The 27,691-nt window shown below is 48.9% G+C and overlaps 1 protein-coding gene across 1 annotated transcript; it reads left to right on the plus strand.

Annotated features, from left to right (window-relative positions):
• Window positions 1–6,131: 6,131 nt before the first annotated feature.
• On the plus strand, window positions 6,132–26,476 carry SNX27 (sorting nexin 27). The gene is made up of 13 exons (XM_072114448.1): window positions 6,132–6,505; window positions 15,150–15,381; window positions 15,469–15,661; window positions 18,239–18,303; window positions 18,376–18,480; window positions 18,566–18,644; window positions 18,728–18,891; window positions 23,282–23,371; window positions 23,449–23,598; window positions 23,675–23,803; window positions 25,005–25,064; window positions 25,141–25,203; window positions 25,297–26,476. The coding sequence occupies exons 1-13, from the start codon at window positions 6,240–6,242 to the stop codon at window positions 25,342–25,344; spliced, it is 1,644 nt and encodes a 547-aa protein (XP_071970549.1). The 5' UTR covers window positions 6,132–6,239; the 3' UTR covers window positions 25,345–26,476.
• The last annotated feature ends 1,215 nt before the right edge of the window (window positions 26,477–27,691 follow it).

Raw genomic sequence — 27,691 nt, forward strand, 5'->3', positions numbered from 1 at the left:
CTTTAGGTCCTTTTTGTTCCTTTCCCTAAGAAAGTATATATGATAACAGATAATTACAAAGACAGATATGCCTTTGTGTGGGAGAGAGGTCAGCCCAATGCTTGTACTTCCGGGTACCAGGACCTGGAACAGGTTTGTTGCTTTGTCTGCCATCGTCTTTAGACGGGGAAGCACTGGAGCCATGGTGAACATTCTCCATGGACGCCTTTTGAATGTGGACTCGGCATTCACGTGGTGGGGCTCCACCCCCTTCCCGGGCTGATCCGGAACTGCAACCAGGGCGCATCGAAACCAATGATGCTCCGGAAGTTGTATTTTGGCGTCGGAGCGTGCCTCTCTAGCAAGGCCCGGCAAGATAGGTACCAGGTCGAGGAGCAGATTTCCAAGGCAAGTCGCCGAGTATTAAAAAATGGTTCCCCCCCCCCTCCATCTTCGGTCCCAGCATTAGTCTCATGAGACCACTGGATGGGAATTGAATCCGAGGGGGAAAGGAGGGAAGGGGGTAGCATTTTCCCAACACATATTGGGGCACATTGAACAGAGGGGAGACCTTGGCGCAAAGTTGGGGTCTATATGAATAAATGGTATGGCAAAGGTGTCGCTGCTGGTATAATATGAGCCGCCCGAGCTCATACAAGTGTACAACACAATAGAAGACAAAATCACAATCTACCTGCGCTGACTGTGACTACTGATGCAAACAGTGATATATGAAGTGAAGGGATGTATTGGCTGAGTGGGGAACCGACCTGATTAAAAACAGTCTTCCATTGAGGAGGTGGTGATGATCAGGAAGTTTCTCCGCAGTGTGAATAGTCCCACAAGGATAGTAGGTATCCAATGTAGTAGATGCTTTTCCTGTGAGCCAAGTTTGAAGTCAGTCCAGAAGCAGAGCGATTCAGTGCGGGAGCCCCGGCCGGTGGCTCGACCACACGATGAGTAGGTAGTGAATAGTGACGTCACTCTAAGTTACGGATGGAGCGGTGGGACATGGGTGAACACGCACCGAACACGTTTTCAAGAGCTACGGCTCTTCCTCAGGGTAGAGTTCAACCTTCTCTGCCACTGCCGTAATTTATCAGCTTCCAATAGAGCTCCGGCTGCTTGTTCTGCCTTCAATCTTCTAAGTGCGGTCAGTGAGACATTCATCTGGATGTTGGTTGATATTTATTTACAGATATCTTTGCGTGGTCTATTCAAGCAATCTATAAGTTATACTTCTGTTTGTGTCAAAAATATAGATGTTTACATAGATTGTGATTAAATACTGGGTGTAAACATACTGTTAACATTGCAGTAAAACATTTTTTATTATAAGACCTCATATATGCCTAATATTTCTACAATCATATCTACAATATTGGGGCACATTTACTTACCCGGTCCTGTCCCGATCAGAAAGACACTGTTGCTGTGTGCTAGGGAGGAGCCTTTTGACCTCTTGTAACTTCCCTACAGGATATAAGGAGCATCCACAGGTGGGGGCCGTCATGGGAACGTGGTGGAAAACTAAAACTAGGAAAAAAAAACTGGCTGATGTATGGCGCTCCTTCCCTTCTGCGCCTCACTGTACACCCCTACAACATCCACATGTCGGGTGTCTCAGAGAAATTGCAAAAACATTTTTATGATGGGTTTTCTCTTTTTATATTTTGGAAATGTGTAAATTTTAGGGCTAAATGAACGTATAAACAACAAAATTAGACCATTCTAAATTTCATCTCCATCTCAAGGGGTTAACAATATTCCTAAAAGCTGTTTCTGGTAGTTTGAGGGGTGCAGATTTGAAAATGGGTTGCTGTACAAGGGATTTCTAATATTAATTTCATTATAAAACAATGATGATCCCCAAAAAAGTCAATTCTGAAATCTCCTTAAAAATTCCTAAAACCTGATGTTCCATTTGTAGCCACGAGACATCATAATACATTTTTCAGACATTTCAAAATTGATGAAAACGTAAAGTACCATATGGGAAATGTCATTCATCAACTTTAAGGGGTTAAACAATCGTTTGTTCTGAGCCGATTTCCCATGTGTTCCTGAAGTGGCCTTATTATACATATACAGGCGCTCCCCTACTTAAGAAAACCCGACTTACAGACGACCCCTAGTTACAAACGGACCTTTGGTAATATTCTGTACTTTACCCCTAGACTACAATGATCAGCTGTAACAGTTATCAGGTGTCTGTAATGAAGCATTAGTGTTAATCCTGGTTCTGAGGACAACCCAACATTTTTAAAATCCAATTGTCACAGAGACCCCAAAAAAATGTGTCTGGAGTTACAATGATAAAGTATACGGTTCCGACTTGCATACAAATTCAACTTAAGAACCAACCAACAGACCCTATCCTATACGTAACCCCGGGACTGCCTGTATAAGGGGTCATATAAGACAGTCAAAAGAGGTTTAGCCCACCATGTCTATGTGTATGGTTATTCCCCGGCTGTGGAAGTCTCAGGATGCTCCTTCAAGGAGGATGTGGGAGGAAGAACTGGGATACATAATGAGAATAGAGGAAATGATTTCCACTACCGGGGACAGGCCTGATGCGGCCTAATCCTCCATACCAAGCGGCTTCCATGGTCGTCCTTAGAGACTCCCCAGAGTTCCGCTCTTGGGTATCGTGAGAAGGATGTGGTCACTTCTGTAGTTTCTTTGTAGATGGGTGTCCTTATGTGTCCTTGTTATTGTCAGTGAGAAGTATTTGGTGGATTAATATTCTCTTATAATAGGTTGTAATTGTACAACCATCCACTACCTGTGCCTGCCGCTTGGCGTATCCAGGTGTTGTTTGTTCTAATGTTTGGATCAATGTTCCTTATGAAATATTGTCACTTCATATATATCTTCCAATGTGATTGTACTGTATTTGTATAAATCTTATACCTTGTTAAATAAATTCTTGTCCCCTGTACTTTAAATACTGCCCCCTATATACAGGAATACAACTACTATAATACTGCCCCCTATGGACAGGAATATAACTACTATAATACTGCCCCCTATGTACAGGAATATAACTACTATAATACTGCCCCCTATGTACAGGAATATAACTACTATAATACTGCCCCCTATGTACAGGAATATAACTACTATAATACTGCCCCCTATGTACAGGAGTATAACTACTATAATACTGCCCCCTATGTACAGGAATATAACTACTATAATACTGCCCCCAATGTACAAGAATATAACTACTATAATACTGCCCCCCTATGTACAGGAATATAACTACTATAATACTGCCCCCTATGTACAGGAATATAACTACTATAATACTGCCCCCTATGTACAAGAATATAACTACTATAATACTGCCCCCTATGTACAGGAGTATAACTACTATAATACTGCCCCCTATGTACAGGAATATAACTACTATAATACTGCTCCCTATGTACAGGGATATAACTACTATAATACTGCTCCCTATGTACAGGGATATAACTACTATAATACTGCCTCCTATGTACAGGAATACAACTACTATAATACTGCCCCCTATGGACAGGAATATAACTAATATAATACTGCCCCCTATGTACAAGAATATAACTACTATAATACTAGCCCCTATGTACAGGGATATATCTACTATAATACTGCCCCCTATGTACAGGAATATAACTAATATAATACTGCCCCCTATGTACAAGAATATAACTACTATAATACTGCCCCCTATGTACAGGAATATAACTACTATAATACTGCCCCCCTATGTACAGGAATATAACTACTATAATACTGCCCCCTATGTACAAGAATATAACTGCTATAATACTGCCCCCTATGTACAGGAATATAACTGCTATAATACTGCCCCCTATGTACAAGAATATAACTACTATACTACTGCCCCCTATGTACAGGAATATAACTACTATAATACTGCCCCCTATGTACAGGAATATAACTACTATAATACTGCCCCCTATGTACAGGAATATAACTACTATAATACTGCCCCCTATGTACAGGAATATAACTACTATAATACTGCCCCCTATGTACAGGAATATAACTACTATAATACTGCCCCCTATGTACAGGAATATAACTACTATAATACTGCCCCCTATGTACAAGAATATAACTACTATAATACTGCCCCCTATGTACAGGGATATAACTACTATAATACTGCCCCCTATGTACAGGAATATAACTACTATAATACTGCCCCCTATGTACAAGAATATAACTACTATAATACTGCCCCCTATGTACAGGAATATAACTACTATAATACTGCCCCCTATGTACAGGAATATAACTACTATAATACTGCCCCCTATGTACAGGGATATAACTACTATAATACTGCCCCCTATGTACAGGAATATAACTACTATAATACTGCCCCCTATGTACAGGAATATAACTACTATAATACTGCCCCCTATGTACAGGAATATAACTACTATAATACTGCCCCCTATGTACAGGAATATAACTACTATAATACTGCCCCCTATGTACAGGAATATAACTACTATAATACTGCCCCCTATGTACAGGAATATAACTACTATAATACTACCCCCTATGTACAGGAATATAAGTACTATAATACTGCCCCCTATGTACAGGAATATAACTACTATAATACTGCCCCCTATGTACAAGAATATAACTACTATAATACTGCCCCCTATGTACAGGAATATAACTACTATAATACTGCCCCCTATGTACAGGAATATAACTACTATAATACTGCCCCCTATGTACAGGAATATAACTACTATAATACTGCCCTCTATGTACAGGAATATAACTACTATAATACTGCCCCCTATGTACAGGAATATAACTACTATAATACTGCCCCCTATGTACAGGAATATAACTACTATAATACTGCCCCCTATGTACAGGAATATAACTACTATAATACTGCCCCCTATGTACAGGAATATAACTACTATAATACTGCCCTCTATGTACAGGAATATAACTACTATAATACTGCCCCCTATGTACAGGAATATAACTACTATAATACTGCCCCCTATGTACAGGAATATAACTACTATAATACTGCCCCCTATGTACAAGAATATAACTACTATAATACTGCCCCCTATGTACAGGGATATAACTACTATAATACTGCCCCCTATGTACAGGAATATAACTACTATAATACTGCCCCCTATGTACAAGAATATAACTACTATAATACTGCCCCCTATGTACAGGAATATAACTACTATAATACTGCCCCCTATGTACAGGAATATAACTACTATAATACTGCCCCCTATGTACAGGGATATAACTACTATAATACTGCCCCCTATGTACAGGAATATAACTACTATAATACTGCCCCCTATGTACAGGAATATAACTACTATAATACTGCCCCCTATGTACAGGAATATAACTACTATAATACTACCCCCTATGTACAGGAATATAAGTACTATAATACTGCCCCCTATGTACAGGAATATAACTACTATAATACTGCCCCCTATGTACAAGAATATAACTACTATAATACTGCCCCCTATGTACAGGAATATAACTACTATAATACTGCCCCCTATGTACAGGAATATAACTACTATAATACTGCCCCCTATATACAGGAATATAACTACTATAATACTGCCCTCTATGTACAGGAATATAACTACTATAATACTGCCCCCTATGTACAGGAATATAACTACTATAATACTGCCCCCTATGTACAGGAATATAACTACTATAATACTGCCCCCTATGTACAGGAATATAACTACTATAATACTGCCCCCTATGTACAGGAATATAACTACTATAATACTGCCCCCTATGTACAGGAATATAACTACTATAATACTGCCCTATAGCCCGGGGCAGATGGGGGCACCTGCCTGTATATCCGGGGTAGCTGAGGTGAAGTCCTCCTGTCAGACTGCTTCTTATTTTCCCGCCCTTGTGTTACCTCAGAGCGGGTCACATGACTGAGGTGCAGGTTGCGCGCTCCTTCTTATTCCCTCTGTGGTTAGCCCCGCCTCCTTCCTGCTGTCACTTGTTGCTGCCCTTAGTGTACAGCCAGTGATTGGTTGGCTCTTCTGACTCTCTGTAAGAGCAATGATTGGTTGTCGAATGTTTACCCCGCCCCTGCATGGTGACAGCTTTCCGCACTACATCTCCCGGCATACCTTGCGGGTGACGCGCCGGTCCCGTGACTGCCGCCCGCTTCGCTCCTCCCGGTCTGTGTAAAGATGGCGGACGAGGACGGGATTCACTCTAGCCAACGGAACGGGGGCGGAGGCCCGGGCTTCGGGCTGGTGGGGGGTCCGAGGGTTGTGCGGATAGTAAAGTCCGAGTCCGGTTATGGCTTCAACGTGCGGGGACAGGTGAGCGAGGGCGGCCAACTACGGAGCATCAACGGAGAGCTGTACGCCCCTCTGCAGCATGTCAGCGCCGTCCTGCCCGGGGGAGCTGCGGACCGCGCCGGCATCCGCAAGGGAGACCGCATCCTGGAAGTGTGAGTACCGGCCGACTACACCCGACACCAGCCTACACCGACGGTGTGACACCCGACTACACTCCTGTCATGTGCCGCCTCCTCCTGTGTGACCCCCGACTACACTCCTGTCATGTGCCTCCTCCTGTGTGATACTCGACTACACTCCTGTCATGTGCCTCCTCCTGTGTGACCCCCGACTACACTCCTGTCATGTGCCTCCTCCTGTGTGACCCCTGACTACGCTCCTGTCATGTGCCTCCTCCTCCTGTGTGACCCCTGACTACGCTCCTGTCATGTGCCTCCTCCTCCTGTGTGACCCCTGACTACGCTCCTGTCATGTGCCTCCTCCTCCTGTGTGACCCCTGACTACGCTCCTGTCATGTGCCTCCTCCTCCTGTGTGACCCCCGACTATGCTCCTGTCATGTGCCTCCTCCTCCTGTGTGACCCCCGACTATGCTCCTGTCATGTGCCTCCTCCTGTGTGACCCCCGACTAGACTCCTGTCATGTGCCTCCTCCTCCTGTGTGACCCCCGACTAGACTCCTGTCATGTGCCGCCTCCTCCTGTGTGACCCCCGACTAGACTCCTGTCATGTGCCTCCTCCTCCTGTGTGATCCCCGACTACACTCCTGTCATGTGCCTCCTCCTCCTGTGTGACCCCCGACTACACTCCTGTCATGTGCCTCCTCCTCCTGTGTGATCCCCGACTACGCTCCTGTCATGTGCCTCCTCCTCCTGTGTGACCCCCGACTACGCTCCTGTCATGTGCCTCCTCCTCCTGTGTGACTCCCGACTACACTCCTGTCATGTGCCTCCTCCTCCTGTGTGACTCCCGACTACACTCCTGTCATGTGCCTCCTCCTCCTGTGTGACCCCCGACTACGCTCCTGTCATGTGCCGCCTCCTCCTCCTGTGTGACCCCTGACTACACTCCTGTCATGTGCCTCCTCCTGTGTGACCCCCGACTACACTCCTGTCATGTGCCTCCTCCTGTGTGACCCCCGACTACACTCCTGTCATGTGCCTCCTCCTCCTGTGTGACTCCTGACTACACTCCTGTCATGTGCCTCCTCCTGTGTGACCCCCGACTATGCTCCTGTCATGTGCCTCCTCCTGTGTGACCCCCGACTAGACTCCTGTCATGTGCCTCCTCCTCCTGTGTGACCCCTGACTAGACTCCTGTCATGTGCCGCCTCCTCCTGTGTGACCCCCGACTAGACTCCTGTCATGTGCCTCCTCCTCCTGTGTGATCCCCGACTACACTCCTGTCATGTGCCTCCTCCTCCTGTGTGACCCCCGACTACACTCCTGTCATGTGCCTCCTCCTCCTGTGTGACCCCCGACTACACTCCTGTCATGTGCCTCCTCCTGTGTGACCCCCGACTACACTCCTGTCATGTGCCTCCTCCTCCTGTGTGACTCCTGACTACACTCCTGTCATGTGCCTCCTCCTCCTGTGTGACCCCTGACTACGCTCCTGTCATGTGCCTCCTCCTCCTGTGTGACCCCTGACTACGCTCCTGTCATGTGCCTCCTCCTCCTGTGTGACCCCCGACTATGCTCCTGTCATGTGCCTCCTCCTCCTGTGTGACCCCCGACTATGCTCCTGTCATGTGCCTCCTCCTGTGTGACCCCCGACTAGACTCCTGTCATGTGCCTCCTCCTCCTGTGTGACCCCCGACTACACTCCTGTCATGTGCCGCCTCCTCCTGTGTGACCCCCGACTAGACTCCTGTCATGTGCCTCCTCCTCCTGTGTGATCCCCGACTACACTCCTGTCATGTGCCTCCTCCTCCTGTGTGACCCCCGACTACACTCCTGTCATGTGCCTCCTCCTCCTGTGTGACCCCCGACTACACTCCTGTCATGTGCCTCCTCCTGTGTGACCCCCGACTACACTCCTGTCATGTGCCTCCTCCTCCTGTGTGACTCCTGACTACACTCCTGTCATGTGCCTCCTCCTCCTGTGTGACCCCTGACTACGCTCCTGTCATGTGCCTCCTCCTCCTGTGTGACCCCTGACTACGCTCCTGTCATGTGCCTCCTCCTCCTGTGTGACCCCCGACTATGCTCCTGTCATGTGCCTCCTCCTCCTGTGTGACCCCCGACTATGCTCCTGTCATGTGCCTCCTCCTGTGTGACCCCCGACTAGACTCCTGTCATGTGCCTCCTCCTCCTGTGTGACCCCCGACTACACTCCTGTCATGTGCCGCCTCCTCCTGTGTGACCCCCGACTAGACTCCTGTCATGTGCCTCCTCCTCCTGTGTGATCCCCGACTACACTCCTGTCATGTGCCTCCTCCTCCTGTGTGACCCCCGACTACACTCCTGTCATGTGCCTCCTCCTGTGTGACCCCCGACTACACTCCTGTCATGTGCCTCCTCCTGTGTGACCCCCGACTACACTCCTGTCATGTGCCTCCTCCTCCTGTGTGACTCCTGACTACGCTCCTGTCATGTGCCTCCTCCTCCTGTGTGACTCCCGACTACACTCCTGTCATGTGCCTCCTCCTCCTGTGTGACTCCCGACTACGCTCCTGTCATGTGCCTCCTCCTGTGTGACCCCCGACTACATTCCTGTCATGTGTCTCCTTCTCCTGTGTGACTCCCGACTACACTCCTGTCATGTGCCTCCTCCTCCTGTGTGACCCCCGACTACACTCCTGTCATGTGCCTCCTCCTCCTGTGTGACCCCCGACTACACTCCTGTCATGTGCCTCCTCCTCCTGTGTGACCCCCGACTACACTCCTGTCATGTGCCTCCTCCTCCTGTGTGACCCCCGACTACACTCCTGTCATGTGCCTCCTCCTCCTGTGTGACTCCCGACTACACTCCTGTCATGTGCCTCCTCCTCCTGTGTGACTCCCGACTACACTCCTGTCATGTGCCTCCTCCTCCTGTGTGACTCCCGACTACACTCCTGTCATGTGCCTCCTCCTCCTGTGTGACTCCCGACTACACTCCTGTCATGTGCCTCCTCCTCCTGTGTGACCCCCGACTACGCTCCTGTCATGTGCCTCCTCCTGTGTGACCCCCGACTACACTCCTGTCATGTGCCTCCTCCTCCTGTGTGACTCCCGACTACGCTCCTGTCATGTGCCTCCTCCTGTGTGACCCCTGACTACACTCCTGTCATGTGCCTCCTCCTGTGTGACCCCTGACTACACTCCTGTCATGTGCCTCCTTCTCCTGTGTGACCCCCGACTACGCTCCTGTACAGTGGGACTGGTGTGGGTATGCTGAACATGTTGGGGGTTGTAGTCCTGCTCTTGTCTTATTACCCTGTGTAATAGTGATGCTGTTTCTATGACAACCAATCACAGTGCAGCTTTCACTTCTTCCAGCTCCTGGGGATTGAGCTCTTTGCTGTGATTGGGGGGGAGGGGGGAGAGGGGAGGGGCTCTCTCCATTCAATCTTATGGCAGATCCCCACGGGATGTCGGTCACATGGGCGGAGGCGCTTCCTCTTCCCTTATGTAACCAGAGGGAACGGACATGTCCTGTCACAGGGGGAAGTAGTACTGTGCACTGTATATATACAGGAGAAGTAGTACTGTGCACTGTATATATATACAGGAGAAGTAGTACTGTGCACTGTATATATACAGGAGAAGTAGTACTGTGCACTGTATATATATACAGGAGAAGTAGTACTGTGCACTGTATATATACAGGAGAAGTAGTACTGTGCACTGTATATATACAGGAGAAGTAGTACTGTGCACTGTGTATATATACAGGAGAAGTAGTACTGTGCACTGTATATATACAGGAGAAGTAGTACTGTGCACTGTATATATATACAGGAGAAGTAGTACTGTGCACTGTGTATATATACAGGAGAAGTAGTACTGTGCACTGTATATATATATACAGGAGAAGTAGTACTGTGCACTGTATATATACAGGAGAAGTAGTACTGTGCACTGTATATATACAGGAGAAGTAGTACTGTGCACTGTATATATACAGGAGAAGTAGTACTGTGCACTGTATATATACAGGAGAAGTAGTACTGTGCACTGTATATATACAGGGGAAGTAGTACTGTGCACTGTATATATATATATACAGGAGAAGTAGTACTGTGCACTGTATATATACAGGGGAAGTAGTACTGTGCACTGTATATATATATACAGGAGATGTAGTACTGTGCACTGTATATATATACAGGAGAAGTAGTACTGTGCACTGTATATATATATACAGGAGAAGTAGTACTGTGCACTGTATATATATATACAGGAGAAGTAGTACTGTGCACTGTATATATATACAGGAGAAGTAGTACTGTGCACTGTATATATATATACAGGAGAAGTAGTACTGTGCACTGTATATATATATACAGGAGAAGTAGTACTGTGCACTATATATATACAGGAGAAGTAGTACTGTGCACTGTATATATACAGGAGAAGTAGTACTGTGCACTGTATATATACAGGAGAAGTAGTACTGTGCACTGTATATATACAGGAGAAGTAGTACTGTGCACTGTATATATACAGGAGAAGTAGTACTGTGCACTGTATATATACAGGAGAAGTAGTACTGTGCACTGTATATATACAGGAGAAGTAGTACTGTGCACTGTGTATATACAGGAGAAGTAGTACTGTGCACTGGCCATATATATACAGGAGAAGTAGTACTGTGCACTGTATATATACAGGAGAAGTAGTACTGTGCACTGTGTATATACAGGAGAAGTAGTACTGTGCACTGCATATATATACAGGAGAAGTAGTACTGTGCACTGTATATATATACAGGAGAAGTAGTACTGTGCACTGTATATATATACAGGAGAAGTAGTACTGTGCACTGTATATATATACAGGAGAAGTAGTACTGTGCACTGTATATATATACAGGAGAAGTAGTACTGTGCACGGTGTATATATACAGGAGAAGTAGTACTGTGCACTGTATATATATATACAGGAGAAGTAGTGCTGTGCACTGTATATATATACAGGAGAAGTAGTACTGTGCACTGTATATATATATACAGGAGAAGTAGTACTGTGCACTGTATATATATATACAGGAGAAGTAGTACTGTGCACTGTATATATATATACAGGAGAAGTAGTACTGTGCACTGTATATATATACAGGAGAAGTAGTACTGTGCACTGTATATATATATACAGGAGAAGTAGTACTGTGCACTGTATATATATACAGGAGAAGTAGTACTGTGCACTGTATATATATACAGGAGAAGTAGTACTGTGCACTGTATATATATACAGGAGAAGTAGTACTGTGCACGGTGTATATATACAGGAGAAGTAGTACTGTGCACTGTATATATATATACAGGAGAAGTAGTGCTGTGCACTGTATATATATACAGGAGAAGTAGTACTGTGCACTGTATATATATATACAGGAGAAGTAGTACTGTGCACTGTATATATATATATATACAGGAGAAGTAGTACTGTGCACTGTATATATATATACAGGAGAAGTAGTACTGTGCACTGTATATATATACAGGAGAAGTAGTACTGTGCACTGTATATATATATACAGGAGAAGTAGTACTGTGCACTGTATATATATATACAGGAGAAGTAGTACTGTGCACTATATATATACAGGAGAAGTAGTACTGTGCACTGTATATATACAGGAGAAGTAGTACTGTGCACTGTATATATACAGGAGAAGTAGTACTGTGCACTGTATATATACAGGAGAAGTAGTACTGTGCACTGTATATATACAGGAGAAGTAGTACTGTGCACTGTATATATACAGGAGAAGTAGTACTGTGCACTGTATATATACAGGAGAAGTAGTACTGTGCACTGTGTATATACAGGAGAAGTAGTACTGTGCACTGGCCATATATATACAGGAGAAGTAGTACTGTGCACTGTATATATACAGGAGAAGTAGTACTGTGCACTGTGTATATACAGGAGAAGTAGTACTGTGCACTGCATATATATACAGGAGAAGTAGTACTGTGCACTGTATATATATACAGGAGAAGTAGTACTGTGCACTGTATATATATACAGGAGAAGTAGTACTGTGCACTGTATATATATACAGGAGAAGTAGTACTGTGCACTGTATATATATACAGGAGAAGTAGTACTGTGCACTGTATATATATACAGGAGAAGTAGTACTGTGCACGGTGTATATATACAGGAGAAGTAGTACTGTGCACTGTATATATATATACAGGAGAAGTAGTGCTGTGCACTGTATATATATACAGGAGAAGTAGTACTGTGCACTGTATATATATATACAGGAGAAGTAGTACTGTGCACTGTATATATATATACAGGAGAAGTAGTACTGTGCACTGTATATATATATACAGGAGAAGTAGTACTGTGCACGGTGTATATATACAGGAGAAGTAGTACTGTGCACGGTGTATATATACAGGAGAAGTAGTACTGTGCACGGTGTATATATACAGGAGAAGTAGTACTGTGCACGGTGTATATATACAGGAGAAGTAGTACTGTGCACGGTGTATATATACAGGAGAAGTAGTACTGTGCACGGTGTATATATACAGGAGAAGTAGTACTGTGCACGGTGTATATATACAGGAGAAGTAGTACTGTGCACGGTGTATATATACAGGAGAAGTAGTACTGTGCACGGTGTATATATACAGGAGAAGTAGTACTGTGCACGGTGTATATATACAGGAGAAGTAGTACTGTGCACGGTGTATATATACAGGAGAAGTAGTACTGTGCACGGTGTATATATACAGGAGAAGTAGTACTGTGCACGGTGTATATATACAGGAGAAGTAGTACTGTGCACGGTGTATATATACAGGAGAAGTAGTACTGTGCACGGTGTATATATACAGGAGAAGTAGTACTGTGCACGGTGTATATATACAGGAGAAGTAGTACTGTGCACGGTGTATATATACAGGAGAAGTAGTACTGTGCACTGCCTGTATATACAGGAGAAGTAGTACTGTGCACGGTGTATATATACAGGAGAAGTAGTACTGTGCACTGCCTGTATATACAGGAGAAGTAGTACTGTGCACGGTGTATATATACAGGAGAAGTAGTACTGTGCACGGTGTATATATACAGGAGAAGTAGTACTGTGCACGGTGTATATATACAGGAGAAGTAGTACTGTGCACGGTGTATATATACAGGAGAAGTAGTACTGTGCACGGTGTATATATACAGGAGAAGTAGTACTGTGCACGGTGTATATATACAGGAGAAGTAGTACTGTGCACGGTGTATATATACAGGAGAAGTAGTACTGTGCACGGTGTATATATACAGGAGAAGTAGTACTGTGCACGGTGTATATATACAGGAGAAGTAGTACTGTGCACGGTGTATATATACAGGAGAAGTAGTACTGTGCACGGTGTATATATACAGGAGAAGTAGTACTGTGCACGGTGTATATATACAGGAGAAGTAGTACTGTGCACGGTGTATATATACAGGAGAAGTAGTACTGTGCACGGTGTATATATACAGGAGAAGTAGTACTGTGCACGGTGTATATATACAGGAGAAGTAGTACTGTGCACGGTGTATATATACAGGAGAAGTAGTACTGTGCACGGTGTATATATACAGGAGAAGTAGTACTGTGCACGGTGTATATATACAGGAGAAGTAGTACTGTGCACGGTGTATATATACAGGAGAAGTAGTACTGTGCACTGGCTGTATATACAGGAGAAGTAGTACTGTGCACTGTATATATATACAGGAGAAGTAGTACTGTGCACTGGCTGTATATACAGGAGAAGTAGTACTGTGCACTGTATATATATACAGGAGAAGTAGTACTGTGCACTGTGTATATATACAGGAGAAGTAGTACTGTGCACTGTATATATACAGGAGAAGTAGTACTGTGCACTGTATATATACAGGAGAAGTAGTACTGTGCACGGTGTATATATACAGGAGAAGTAGTACTGTGCACTGCCTGTATATACAGGAGAAGTAGTACTGTGCACGGTGTATATATACAGGAGAAGTAGTACTGTGCACGGTGTATATATACAGGAGAAGTAGTACTGTGCACGGTGTATATATACAGGAGAAGTAGTACTGTGCACGGTGTATATATACAGGAGAAGTAGTACTGTGCACGTTGTATATATACAGGAGAAGTAGTACTGTGCACGGTGTATATATACAGGAGCCCTGTGCGCCCCGTTTGGGTACGGCTTGGCAGTTGTACTGTGCGCCCTGTGGGTACGGCTTGGCAGTTGTACCGTGCGCCCCGTGTGGGTACGGCTTGGCAGTTGTGCCGTGCGCCCTGTGGGTACGGCTTGGCAGTTGTGCCGTGCGCCCTGTGGGTACGGGTTGGCAGTTGTGCCGTGCGCCCTGTGGGTACGGGTTGGCAGTTGTGCCGTGCGCCCTGTGTGTACGGGTTGGCAGTTGTGCCGTGCGCCCTGTGGGTACGGCTTGGCAGTTGTGCCGTGCGCCCTGTGGGTACGGCTTGGCAGTTGTGCCGTGCGCCCTGTGGGTACGGCTTGGCAGTTGTGCCGTGCGCCCCGTGTGGGTACGGCTTGGCAGTTGTACTGTGCGCCCTGTGGGTACGGCTTGGCAGTTGTACCGTGCACTCCCGGTTTGGGACGGGTCTCACCCCTCTCCTTGTGCTCTGCAGGAATGGGGTGAACGTGGAGGGGGCGACACACAAGCAGGTGGTGGACCTGATCCGGGCGGGGGAGAAGGAGCTGGTGCTGACGGTTCTGTCGGTGCCCCCCCACGAGGCGGAGAACCTGGACCCCAGTGATGACTCGTCGGGTCAGTCCTTCTATGACTACACGGAGAAGCAGGCGGTGCCCATCTCCATCCCCACCTACAAGCACGTGGAGCAGAACGCAGAGAAGTTTGTGGTAGGTGGCGGGTGCTGCTGACCCCTGCACCCAGGATGGCTCCTCCCTCTCTCCTCCCCCCCTCATCATGGCTCCTCCCTCCTGCAGGTGTATAACGTCTACATGGCCGGCCGCCAGCTCTGCTCCAAGCGTTACCGGGAGTTCGCCATCCTCAACCAGAACCTGAAGAGGGAGTTTGCCAACTTCACCTTCCCCCGACTCCCCGGAAAGTGGCCCTTCTCCCTATCCGAACAGCAGCTGGACGCCCGGAGGAGGGGCCTGGAGGAGTACCTGGAGAAAGGTGCGGACGGGGGGGGTCAGTACTTCCCTCACACTGCTGTGCTCTGTGCCCTCTGCAGCCAGTGCCCTCTGCAGTCTCAGGACAACACTGGCTGCACAGAGCACAGAGCACAGCAGTGTGAGGTCTGATTACACATCTCTCCAGGGACAATACATAACACTGACTGCAGAGAGCACAGAACATAGCAGTGTGAGGTCTGATTACACATCTCTCCAGGGACAATACATAACACTGGCTGCAGAGAGCACAGAGCACAGCAGTGTGAGGTCTGATTACACATCTCTCCAGGGACAGTACATAACACTGGCTGCAGAGAGCACAGAGCACAGCAGTGTGAGGTCTGATTACACATCTCTCCAGGGACAGTACATAACACTGGCTGCAGAGAGCACAGAGCACAGCAGTGTGAGGTCTGATTACACATCTCTCCAGGGACAGTACATAACACTGGCTGCATAGAGCACAGAGCACAGCAGTGTGAGGTCTGATTACACATCTCTCCAGGGACAATACATAACACTGGCTGCAGAGAGCACAGAGCACAGCAGTGTGAGGTCTGATTACACATCTCTCCAGGGACAATACATAACACTGGCTGCAGAGAGCACAGAGCACAGCAGTGTGAGGTCTGATTACACATCTCTCCAGGGACAATACATAACACTGGCTGCAGAGAGCACAGAGCACAGCAGTGTGAGGTCTGATTACACATCTCTCCAGGGACAGTACATAACACTGGCTGCAGAGAGCACAGAGCACAGCAGTGTGAGGTCTGATTACACATCTCTCCAGGGACAATACATAACACTGGCTGCAGAGAGCACAGAGCACAGCAGTGTGAGGTCTGATTACACATCTCTCCAGGGACAATACATAACACTGGCTGCAGAGAGCACAGAGCACAGCAGTGTGAGGTCTGATTACACATCTCTCCAGGGACAATACATAACACTGGCTGCAGAGAGCACAGAGCACAGCAGTGTGAGGTCTGATTACACATCTCTCCAGGGACAATACATAACACTGGCTGCAGAGAGCACAGAGCACAGCAGTGTGAGGTCTGATTACACATCACTCCAGGGACAATACATAACACTGGCTGCAGAGAGTACAGAGCACAGCAGTGTGAGGTCTGATTACACATCTCTCCAGGGACAATACATAACACTGGCTGCAGAGAGCACAAAGCACAGCAGTGTGAGATCTGATTACACATCTCTCCAGGGACAGTACATAACACTGGCTGCAGAGAGCACAGCAGTGTGAGGTCTGATTACACATCTCTCCAGGGACAATACATAACACTGGCTGCAGAGAGCACAGAGCATAGCAGTGTGAGGTCTGATTACACATCTCTCCAGGGACAATACATAACACTGGCTGCAGAGAGCACAGAGCATAGCAGTGTGAGATCTGATTACACATCTCTCCAGGGACAGTACATAACACTGGCTGCAGAGAGCACAGCAGTGTGAGGTCTGATTACACATCTCTCCAGGGACAATACATAACACTGGCTGCAGAGAGCACAGAGCACAGCAGTGTGAGGTCTGATTACATCTCTCTCCAGGGACAATACATAACACTGGCTGCAGAGAGCACAGAGCACAGCAGTGTGAGGTCTGATTACACATCTCTCCAGGGACAGTACATAACACTGGCTGCAGAGAGCACAGAGCACAGCAGTGTGAGGTGTGATTACACATCTCTCCAGGGACAATACATAACACTGGCTGCAGGGAGCACAGAGCACAGCAGTGTGAGGTCTGATTACACATCTCTCCAGGGACAGTACATAACACTGGCTGCACAGAGCACAGAGCACAGCAGTGTGAGGTGTGATTACACATCTCTCCAGGGACATTACATAACACTGGCTGCAGAGAGCACAGAGCACAGCAGTGTGAGGTCTGATTACACATCTCTCCAGGAACAATACATCACACTGGATGCACAGAGCACAGCAGTGTGAGGTCTGATTACACATCTCTCCAGGGACAATACATAACACTGGCTGCAGAGAGCACAGAGCACAGCAGTGTGAGGTCTGATTACACATCTCTCCAGGGACAATACATAACACTGGCTGCAGAGAGCACAGAGCACAGCAGTGTGAGGACTGATTACACATCTCTCCATGGACAATACATAACACTGGCTGCAGAGAGCACAGAGCACAGCAGTGTGAGGTCTGATTACACATCTCTCAGGACAATACATAACACTGGCTGCACAGAGCACAGCAGTGTGAGGTCTGATTACACATCTCTCAGGACAATGCATAGCACTGGCTGCACAGAACACAGCAGTGTGAGGTCTGATTACACATCCCTCCAGGGACAGTACATAACACTGGCTGCAGAGAGCACAGAGCACAGCAGTGTGAGAGCATGTTTCCAGTGCCCTTGGAGAAGTTACAATCCTGTAATATAAAGCCATATACACATCTACTGGGAACTATACATAAGTGTTTGCAGTGAGCACAGGACACAGCAGTGTGAGGACACACGGTGCACACTACATGGTGACATCCCCTGTAAGGTGGTGCTGGTCGGCTGATCTGTGATCTCCCCGCAGTTTGCTCCATACGAGTGATCGGAGAGAGTGACATCATGCAGGAGTTCCTGTCGGAGTCTGATGAGGTGAGACCCCGTGACCCCAGGGTTGGGTGACCTGTGTGATGACCGCTATGTCACCTCCTCCTCCTCCCCTAGAACTATAACGGCGTGTCCGATGTGGAGCTGCGAGTGGCGCTACCGGACAAAACCACGGCCACGGTGCGGGTGAAGAAGAACAGCACCACGGACCAGGTGTTCCAGGTAGGGAGCACAGTAATCCTGGGGGTGCGCTGCTCCGGCACCCGCTCACCCCCGTCTCCTCGCTCACCCCCTTCTCCCCCCACAGGCTCTCGCTGTCAAGATCGGGATGGATGGAATCACCGCAAACTACTTTGCCTTGTTCGAGGTCATCAACCATTCGTTCGGTCAGTGCTGGGTGTCGTCACAGTGTGTCGGTGTGTTGTCTCCTGGCCTCCGCTCACAGCCGCCATCTACTCTTCTCTCACAGTCAGGAAATTGGCGCCCAACGAGTTCCCCCACAAGCTGTACGTCCAGAACTACACGTCAGCCGTGCCCGGGACCTGCCTCACCCTGAGAAAGTGGCTCTTCACCACCTCGGAAGAAGCCCTGCTCAAGGACAACGACCTCGCCATCACATACTTCTTCCACCAGGTCCGTGCACGTCCTCTAGTCACAACCAGAGCAGCAGTCACTGTGCAGGAATGATATACATCCTCTATTCACAACCAGAGCAGCAGTCACTGTGCAGGAATGTACATCCTCTATTCACAACCAGAGCAGCAGTCACTGTGCAGGAATGTACATCCTCTAATCACAACCAGAGCAGCAGGCACTATGCAGTAGTGATGTACATCCTCTAGTCACAACCAGAGCAGCAGTCACTGTGCAGGAATGTACATCCTCTAGGCACAACCAGAGCAGCAGGCACTGTGAGGTAGTGATGTACATCCTCTAGTCACAACCAGAGCAGCAGGCACTATGCAGTAGTGATGTTCATCCTCTAGTCACAACCAGAGCAGCAGTCACTGTGCAGGAATGTACATCCTCTAGTCACAACCAGAGCAGCAGGCACTGTGAGGTAGTGATGTACATCCTCTAGTCACAACCAGAGCAACAGGCACTGTGCAGGAATAATGTACATCCTCTAGTCACAACCAGAGCAGCAGGCACTGTGCAGGAATGATGTACATCCTCTAGTCACAACCAGAGCAGAAGTCACTGTGCAGTAGTGATGTACATCCTCTAGTCACAACCAGAGCAGCAGGCACTGTGAGGTAGTGATGTACATCCTCTAGTCACAACCAGAGCAGAAGTCACTGTGCAGTAGTGATGTACATCCTCTAGTCACAACCAGAGCAGCAGTCACTGTGCAGTAGTGATGTACATCCTCTAGTCACAACCAGAGCAGCAGGCACTGTGCAGTAGTGATGTACATCCTCTAGTCACAACCAGAGCAGCAGGCACTGTGAGGTAGTGATGTACATCCTCTAGTCACAACCAGAGCAGCAGGCACTGTGCAGTAGTGATGTACATCCTCTAGTCACAACCAGAGCAGCAGTCACTGTGCAGTAGTGATGTACATCCTCTAGTCACAACCAGAGCAGCAGGCACTGTGCAGGAATGATGTACATCCTCTAGTCACAACTAGAGCAACAGGCACTGTGCAGGAATGATGTACATCCTCTAGTCACAACCAGAGCAGCAGTCACTGTGGAGGAATGATGTACATCCTCTAGTCACAACCAGAGCAGCAGGCACTGTGCAGTAGTGATGTACATCCTCTAGTCACAACCAGAGCAGCAGGCACTGTGCAGTAGTGATGTACATCCTCTAGTCACAACCAGAGCAGCAGTCACTGTGCAGTAGTGATGTACATCCTCTAGTCACAACCAGAGCAGCAGGCACTGTGCAGGAATGATGTACATCCTCTAGTCACAACTAGAGCAACAGGCACTGTGCAGGAATGATGTACATCCTCTAGTCACAACCAGAGCAGCAGTCACTGTGGAGGAATGATGTACATCCTCTAGTCACAACCAGAGCAGCAGGCACTGTGCAGGAATGATGTACATCCTCTAGTCACAACTAGAGCAACAGGCACTGTGCAGGAATGATGTACATCCTCTAGTCACAACCAGAGCAGCAGGCACTGTGCAGGAATGATGTACATCAGTGATTTTCAACCTGTGTGCCGTGACACATGGTCGGGTGTGCCGCAGGGAAAGTTCCCCAAACTATGGTGCCCTCTGTGTTTTGTTTCCCAGAGAAATGTAAAATGAGAAATACTGTATATACTGGCGTATAAGACTACTTTTTTTTTAACCCCTTAAAATAATGGCTACAGTGGGGGGGTCGTCTTATACGCCGGATATACGGGGGCCGCACTGTGTGAGGTGTTTTTTTTTTCCCCGTCAGCGCGCAGAGAGCCGCTTCCTGGGACCGCCGCGCATGCGCGGCAGTCCGCCTCTCAGTCATTAGAAGAGGCTTAGTACGCGCTGACGGGGCGGCGCGCTGTATGCTAATGCAGCCACCCTGTCACAGCGGTCGGCGTCACAGGCGGCACTTACAGAAGCATGTCGGATCTTCATTAATATCGCAGCTTACAGTTATGATCACCAGGCACTTGCTCTCTTGTTTGTTTTGCAAAGTTTTAAGCAGACTTTTTTTTCATTTGGGAGAGGGGTAGTCTTATACAGTGAGTATATACCAAATTCTATATTTTTAGGGCAGAAGTTGGGGGTCGTCTTATACGCCCAGTCATCTTATACGCCAGCATATACGGTACTATAGTCATGAGGCTGGAGTACTACAAGTACCGGCTCATATGCTGAGTATATGAGCTGGCACTTGTACTCTGGCCTCATGACCATAGTACTTCTCATTGTACCCCTTTATTTTGCAGTATATGAGCCACATAATAATCAGCACCATATACTAAAAACAGGGAGAAACTGAGAACTGTTGAGGAAGAGCTTCGTGTGTGTCTTTCCTCCATTCCTGCCAGGATATCCCTTTTGTGTTTATCGAGACAGGCCCAGGTTCCAGTAAAATAAATTTAGAATCTATATTATTAACTATATGTATAATATGACTGTTTTAGTGTCATTTTGTGCTATTTTGGTTGGTGGTGTGCCCCAGGATTTTCTAAGTATAAAAAGTGTGCCGCGGCTCAAAAAAGGTTGAAAATCACTGATGTACATCCTCTAGTCACAACCAGAGCAGCAGGCACTGTGCAGGAATGATGTACATCCTCTAGTCACAACCAGAGCAGCAGGCACTGTGCAGTAGTGATGTACATCCTCTAGTCACAACCAGAGCAGCAGGCACTGTGCAGGAATGATGTACATCCTCTAGTCACAACCACAGCAGCAGTCACTGTGCAGGAATGTACATCCTCTAGTCACAACCAGAGCTGCACGTGTAGTTGTACAATGCTGACTGACATCCTCTAGTTACTACCAGAGCTGCACGTGTAGTTGTACGATGCTGACTGACATCCTCTAGTTACTACCAGAGCTGCACGTGTAGTAGTACAATGCTGACTGACATCCTCTAGTCACCAGCAGAGCTGCATGTATAGTTGTGCGATGCTGACTGACATCCTCTAGTCACTACCAGAGCTGCACGTGTAGTAGTACAATGCTAACTGACATCCTCTAGTCACTACCAGAGCTGCACATGTAGTAGTACGATGCTGACTGACATCCTCTAGTTACTACCAGAGCTGCACGTGTAGTTGTACGATGCTGACTGACATCCTCTAGTTACTACCAGAGCTGCACGTGTAGTAGTACAATGCTGACTGACATCCTCTAGTCACCAGCAGAGCTGCATGTATAGTTGTGCGATGCTGACTGACATCCTCTAGTCACTACCAGAGCTGCACGTGTAGTAGTACAATGCTAACTGACATCCTCTAGTCACTACCAGAGCTGCACATGTAGTAGTACGATGCTGACTGACATCCTCTAGTTACTACCAGAGCTGCACGTGTAGTAGTACGATGCTGACTGACATCCTCTAGTTACTACCAGAGCTGCACGTGTAGTTGTACAATGCTGACTGACATCCTCTAGTCACCAGCAGAGCTGCATGTGTAGTAGTACGATGCTGAGTGACATCCTCTAGTCACTACCAGAGCTGCACGTGTAGTTGTACAATGCTGACTGACATCCTCTAGTCACCAGCAGAGCTGCATGTGTAGTAGTACGATGCTGAGTGACATCCTCTAGTCACTACCAGAGCTGCACGTGTAGTTGTACAATGCTGACTGACATCCTCTAGTCACCAGCAGAGCTGCATGTGTAGTAGTACGATGCTGAGTGACATCCTCTAGTTACTACCAGAGCTGCACGTGTAGTTGTACAATGCTGACTGACATCCTCTAGTTACTACCAGAGCTGCACGTGTAGTTGTACAATGCTGACTGACATCCTCTAGTTACTACCAGAGCTGCACGTGTAGTAGTACGATGCTGACTGACATCCTCTAGTTACTACCAGAGCTGCACGTGTAGTTGTACAATGCTAACTGACATCCTCTAGTCACCAGCAGAGCTGCATGTGTAGTAGTACGATGCTGAGTGACATCCTCTAGTCACTACCAGAGCTGCACGTGTAGTAGTACAATGCTGACTCACATCCTCTAGTTACTACCAGAGCTGCACGTGTAGTTGTACAATGCTGACTGACATCCTCTAGTCACTACCAGAGCTGCACGTGTAGTTGTACAATGCTGACTGACATCCTCTAGTCACCAGCAGAGCTGCATGTGTAGTAGTACGATGCTGAGTGACATCCTCTAGTTACTACCAGAGCTGCACGTGTAGTTGTACAATGCTGACTGACATCCTCTAGTTACTACCAGAGCTGCACGTGTAGTTGTACAATGCTGACTGACATCCTCTAGTTACTACCAGAGCTGCACGTGTAGTAGTACGATGCTGAGTGACATCCTCTAGTCTCTACCAGAGCTGCACGTGTAGTAGTATGATGCTGAGTGACATCCTCTAGTCACTACCAGAGCTGCTCTCTGCTTGCAGGCGGTGGACGATGTGAAGAAGGGTTACATCAAGGCGGAGGACAAGGCCTATCAGCTGCAGAAGCTTTGTGAGCAGCGGAAGATGCTGATGGTAGGTGCCGGGGGCGTGGCTTCTCCCAAGCTCCTCCCCCTCCCTGCCCTCAGCCCCCTCTCATTGGTCTCTTCCAGTACCTGAACATGCTGCGGAGCTGCGAGGGTTACAATGAGATCACGTTCCCGCATTGCTCCTGCGACTCGCGGAGGAAGGGCCACGTCATCACCGCCATCAGCATCAAACACTTCAAGCTACTGGCCTGCACGGAGGAGGGGCAGCTGGAGGTGAGGCGGGGCCTGGGCGTGGTGTACACCAGTGCCACGCCCCCTGCTCCTGACACCCCGCCCCTTCTCATTACAGAACCAGGTGATCGCCTTTGAATGGGACGAGATGCAGCGATGGGACACGGACGAGGAGGGCATGGCGTTCTGCTTCGAGTACGCCCGGGGCGAGAAGAAGCCGCGATGGGTGAAGATATTCACTCCCTATGTGAGTATCTGACAACCCCCGCCCCCGCCTGTATATCCTGTGTGATGGTAGTCACAGCCCCGCCCCCTGCCTGTATATCCTGTGTGATGGTAGTCACAGCCCCGCCCCCTGCCTGTATCTCCTGTGTGAGAGGTAGTCACAGCCCCGCCCCCTGCCTGTATATCCTGTGTGAGAGGTAGTCACAGCCCCGCCCCCTGCCTGTATATCCTGTGTGATGGTAGTCACAGCCCCGCCCCCTGCCTGTATCTCCTGTGTGAGTGGTGGTCACAGCCCTGCCCCCTGCCTGTATCTCCTGTGTGAGTGGTGGTCACAGCCCCGCCCCCTGCCTGTATATCCTGTGTGAGAGGTGGTAACAGCCCCGCCCCCTGCCTGTATATCCTGTGTGAGAGGTAGTCACAGCCCCGCCCCCTGCCTGTATATCCTGTGTGAGAGGTAGTCACAGCCCCGCCCCCTGCCTGTATATCCTGTGTGAGAGGTAGTCACAGCCCCGCCCCCTGCCTGTATATCCTGTGTGAGAGGTAGTCACAGCCATGCCCCCTGTATATCCCGTGTGAGGTCGTCACAGCCCCGCCCCCTGCCTGTATATCCTGTGTGAGAGGTAGTCACAGCCCCGCCCCCTGCCTGTATATCCCGTGTGAGAGGTAGTCACAGCCCCGCCCCCTGCCTGTATATCCTGTGTGAGAGGTGGTCACAGCCCCGCCCCCTGCCTGTATATCCTGTGTGAGAGGTAGTCACAGCCCCGCCCCCTGCCTGTATATCCTGTGTGAGAGGTAGTCACAGCCCCACCCCCTGCCTGTATATCCTGTGTGAGAGGTAGTCACAGCCCCGCCCCCTGCCTGTATATCCTGTGTGAGAGGTGGTAACAGCCCCGCCCCCTGCCTGTATATCCTGTGTGAGAGGTAGTCACAGCCCCGCCCCCTGCCTGTATATCCTGTGTGAGAGGTAGTCACTGCCCCGCCCCCTGCCTGTATATCCTGTGTGAGAGGTAGTCACTGCCCCGCCCCCTGCCTGTATATCCTGTGTGAGAGGTAGTCACTGCCCCGCCCCCTGCCTGTATATCTTGTGTGAGAGGTAGTCACTGCCCCGCCCCCTGCCTGTATATCCTGTGTGAGAGGTAGTCACTGCCCCGCCCCCTGCCTGTATATCCTGTGTGAGAGGTGGTCACAGCCCCGCCCCCTGATTCTGTCTACTTGTCTTGCAGTTTAATTACATGCACGAGTGCTTTGAGCGAGTTTTCTGTGAGCTGAAGTGGAGGAAGGAGGTAAGTGTCTGCCGTTATGTCCATCCCCCTGTGCTGTGGCTCCGCCTCTGACCCCGCCCCTCCGCTCTTGTTACAGGTGGAAGAGGAGGCGACTGATAAAGACAACAAGAACTGCACCAATGACAGTACGTGCAGCAAGGTAACCGGTCCCGCACGTGCTCCCGCCCCCTGCTGTGCTAGCTCCACCCTCTTGTCTATTGATGTAACCCCTCCCTCTCCTCCTTCTCCGCAGAACATCTTCCAGATTGTCAGATTGCAGCACAAGGACACTAGCACCTAGCGGGCGGCGCCAGGACCCGGACCCCTCCTGGGGCTCTGCCGGAGCCCGCTCATCTCATGCGTCACCACGACAAGACTGAATAGTTAACCTCTCCAGCACTGGGCTGCTGTGTGCAGCATTGCAGGGGTTAAGTATTCCCCCCTCTGCTGAGGATCCGTTTCAGTGTCGCACCCCCCGGCTCTCCGGAGCAGGACGTCCTTTTTGCTTTTTGTAGTTTGGACCCTTCCTCCCCCCGTCGTCGTCCTTTGCATGTGACTTAACCCCTTCTCTCCCCTCCTAACACTACTAGCGGGCCGACACTCCGGAGCCCACCAGGTCACGGACCCTCGGGCTACTTGAGCCCCTCCCGTTTCCACATTTCTGCACGTGCACTTGTACATAGGGGAACATTTCATAAGTGTTAGGGTCACGACCCCCGCGCCTCCTCACTCAGCAGTATTCACAGCAGTCACGTGACCGGCTCGTCGGGGGGGGGGTTTGTTTTGCTATTTTTGGGGTTCTGAGCCCTTCACACATTTCACGTCCTCTCCGTCTGGGGGAGGGGAACGCACAGGGGGGGAGGGGGGATCCGAAGTGCTACTTGTGTCTATTGTGCCAAACTGGATGGCGCTGTTACCCCTCCCCCCTGCAGGTGGCAGTATGAATGTAAGGGGCGGGGCAAGCACAGGTGATGGGAGGAGCCCTGGTCATGTGCCTTCATGTGATAGGCCACCGCCAGGGGGAGGTCCTGCGTCATTGCCTCGTCCCCCTACGCAGCATCGGAGCAGAACAAAATCTTCCAGCGGTGCCCCCCCATCCCCCGCACATCACAGCAATAACATAACCGTCACTGACTGTGGGACCCCCGGACCCCGCTCCCCCCCCCCTGACCCCGCCCCCCTGTGTGGACTTGTTTATGTTCTTTTTAATTTATTTTTGAGATTTCTAACCACAACCCGGTTACCGTCAGGAAGTTTTTTTTATTTTTTGTTCGCTATTGAAACGAATGTGAAGGGTTAAAAGAGACAGAAGCGCTCACAGTGTTTAACGTCGTGTCCCAGAGCTAACAATCTAATCTCGTTCAGTACAAGTCACCTTAGTGTAATTAATTGTAACATATTCTTTTAAATAAATCAATTTATTGATGAGACCAGCGACGCCTCTTATTTACCAACCTACAACCGGGGTCAGGGGTCAGCATGGGCGCTCTGACCCCTCTGTGACTCCACCCCCCATACACAGCGAGCTGCCATGTCCTGTGTGTCCTGACACCTTTCTATCATAGCCAGCAGTGGTCAGGGGTCAGCATGGGTGCTCTGACCCCTCTGTGACTACACCCCCATACACAGCGAGCTGCCATGTCCTGTGTGTCCTGACACCTTTCTATCATAGTCAGCAGTGGTCAGGGGTCAGCATGGGCGCTCTGACCCCTCTGTGACTACACCCCCATACACAGGGAGCTGCCATGTCCTGTGTGTCCTGACACCTTTCTATCATAGCCAGCAGTGGTCAGGGGTCAGCATGGGCGCTCTGACCCCTCTGTGACTCCACCCCCCATACACAGCGAGCTGCCATGTCCTGTGTGTCCTGACACCTTTCTATCATAGCCAGCAGTGGTCAGGGGTCAGCATGGGCGCTCTGACCCCTCTGTGACTCCACCCCCCCATACACAGCGAGCTGCCATGTCCTGTGTGTCCTGACACCTTTCTATCATAGCCAGCAGTGGTCAGGGGTCAGCATGGGCGCTCTGACCCCTCTGTGACTACACCCCCCATACACATCGAGCTGCCATGTCCTGTGTGTCCTGACACCTTTCTATCATAGCCAGCAGTGGTCAGGGGTCAGCATGGGCGCTCTGACTCCTCTGTGACTAAATCCCCCCATACACAGCGAGCTGCCATGTACTGTGTGTCCTGACACCTATCATAGCCAGCAGTGGTCAGGGATCAGCATGGGCGCTCTGACCCCTCTGTGACTACACCCCCCCATACACAGCGAGCTGCCATGTCCTGTGTCCTGACACCTTTCTATCACAGCCAGCAGTGGTCAGGGGCCAGCATGGGTGCTCTGACCTCTCTGTGACTACACCCCCATACACAGCGAGCTGCCATGTCCTGTGTGTCCTGACACCTTTCTATCATAGCCAGCAGTGGTCAGGGGTCAGCATGGGCGCTCTGACCTCTCTGTGACTACACCACCCATACACAGCGAGCTGCCATGTCCTGTGTGTCCTGACACCTTTCTATCATAGCCAGCAGTGGTCAGGGGTCAGCATGGGCGCTCTGACCTCTCTGTGACTACACCCCCATACACAGCGAGCTGCCATGTCCTGTGTGTCCTGACACCTTTCTATCATAGCCAGCAGTGG

Source organism: Engystomops pustulosus, chromosome 7, assembly GCF_040894005.1.
Source record: "Engystomops pustulosus chromosome 7, aEngPut4.maternal, whole genome shotgun sequence".
Classification (NCBI taxonomy): Eukaryota; Metazoa; Chordata; class Amphibia; order Anura; family Leptodactylidae; genus Engystomops; species Engystomops pustulosus.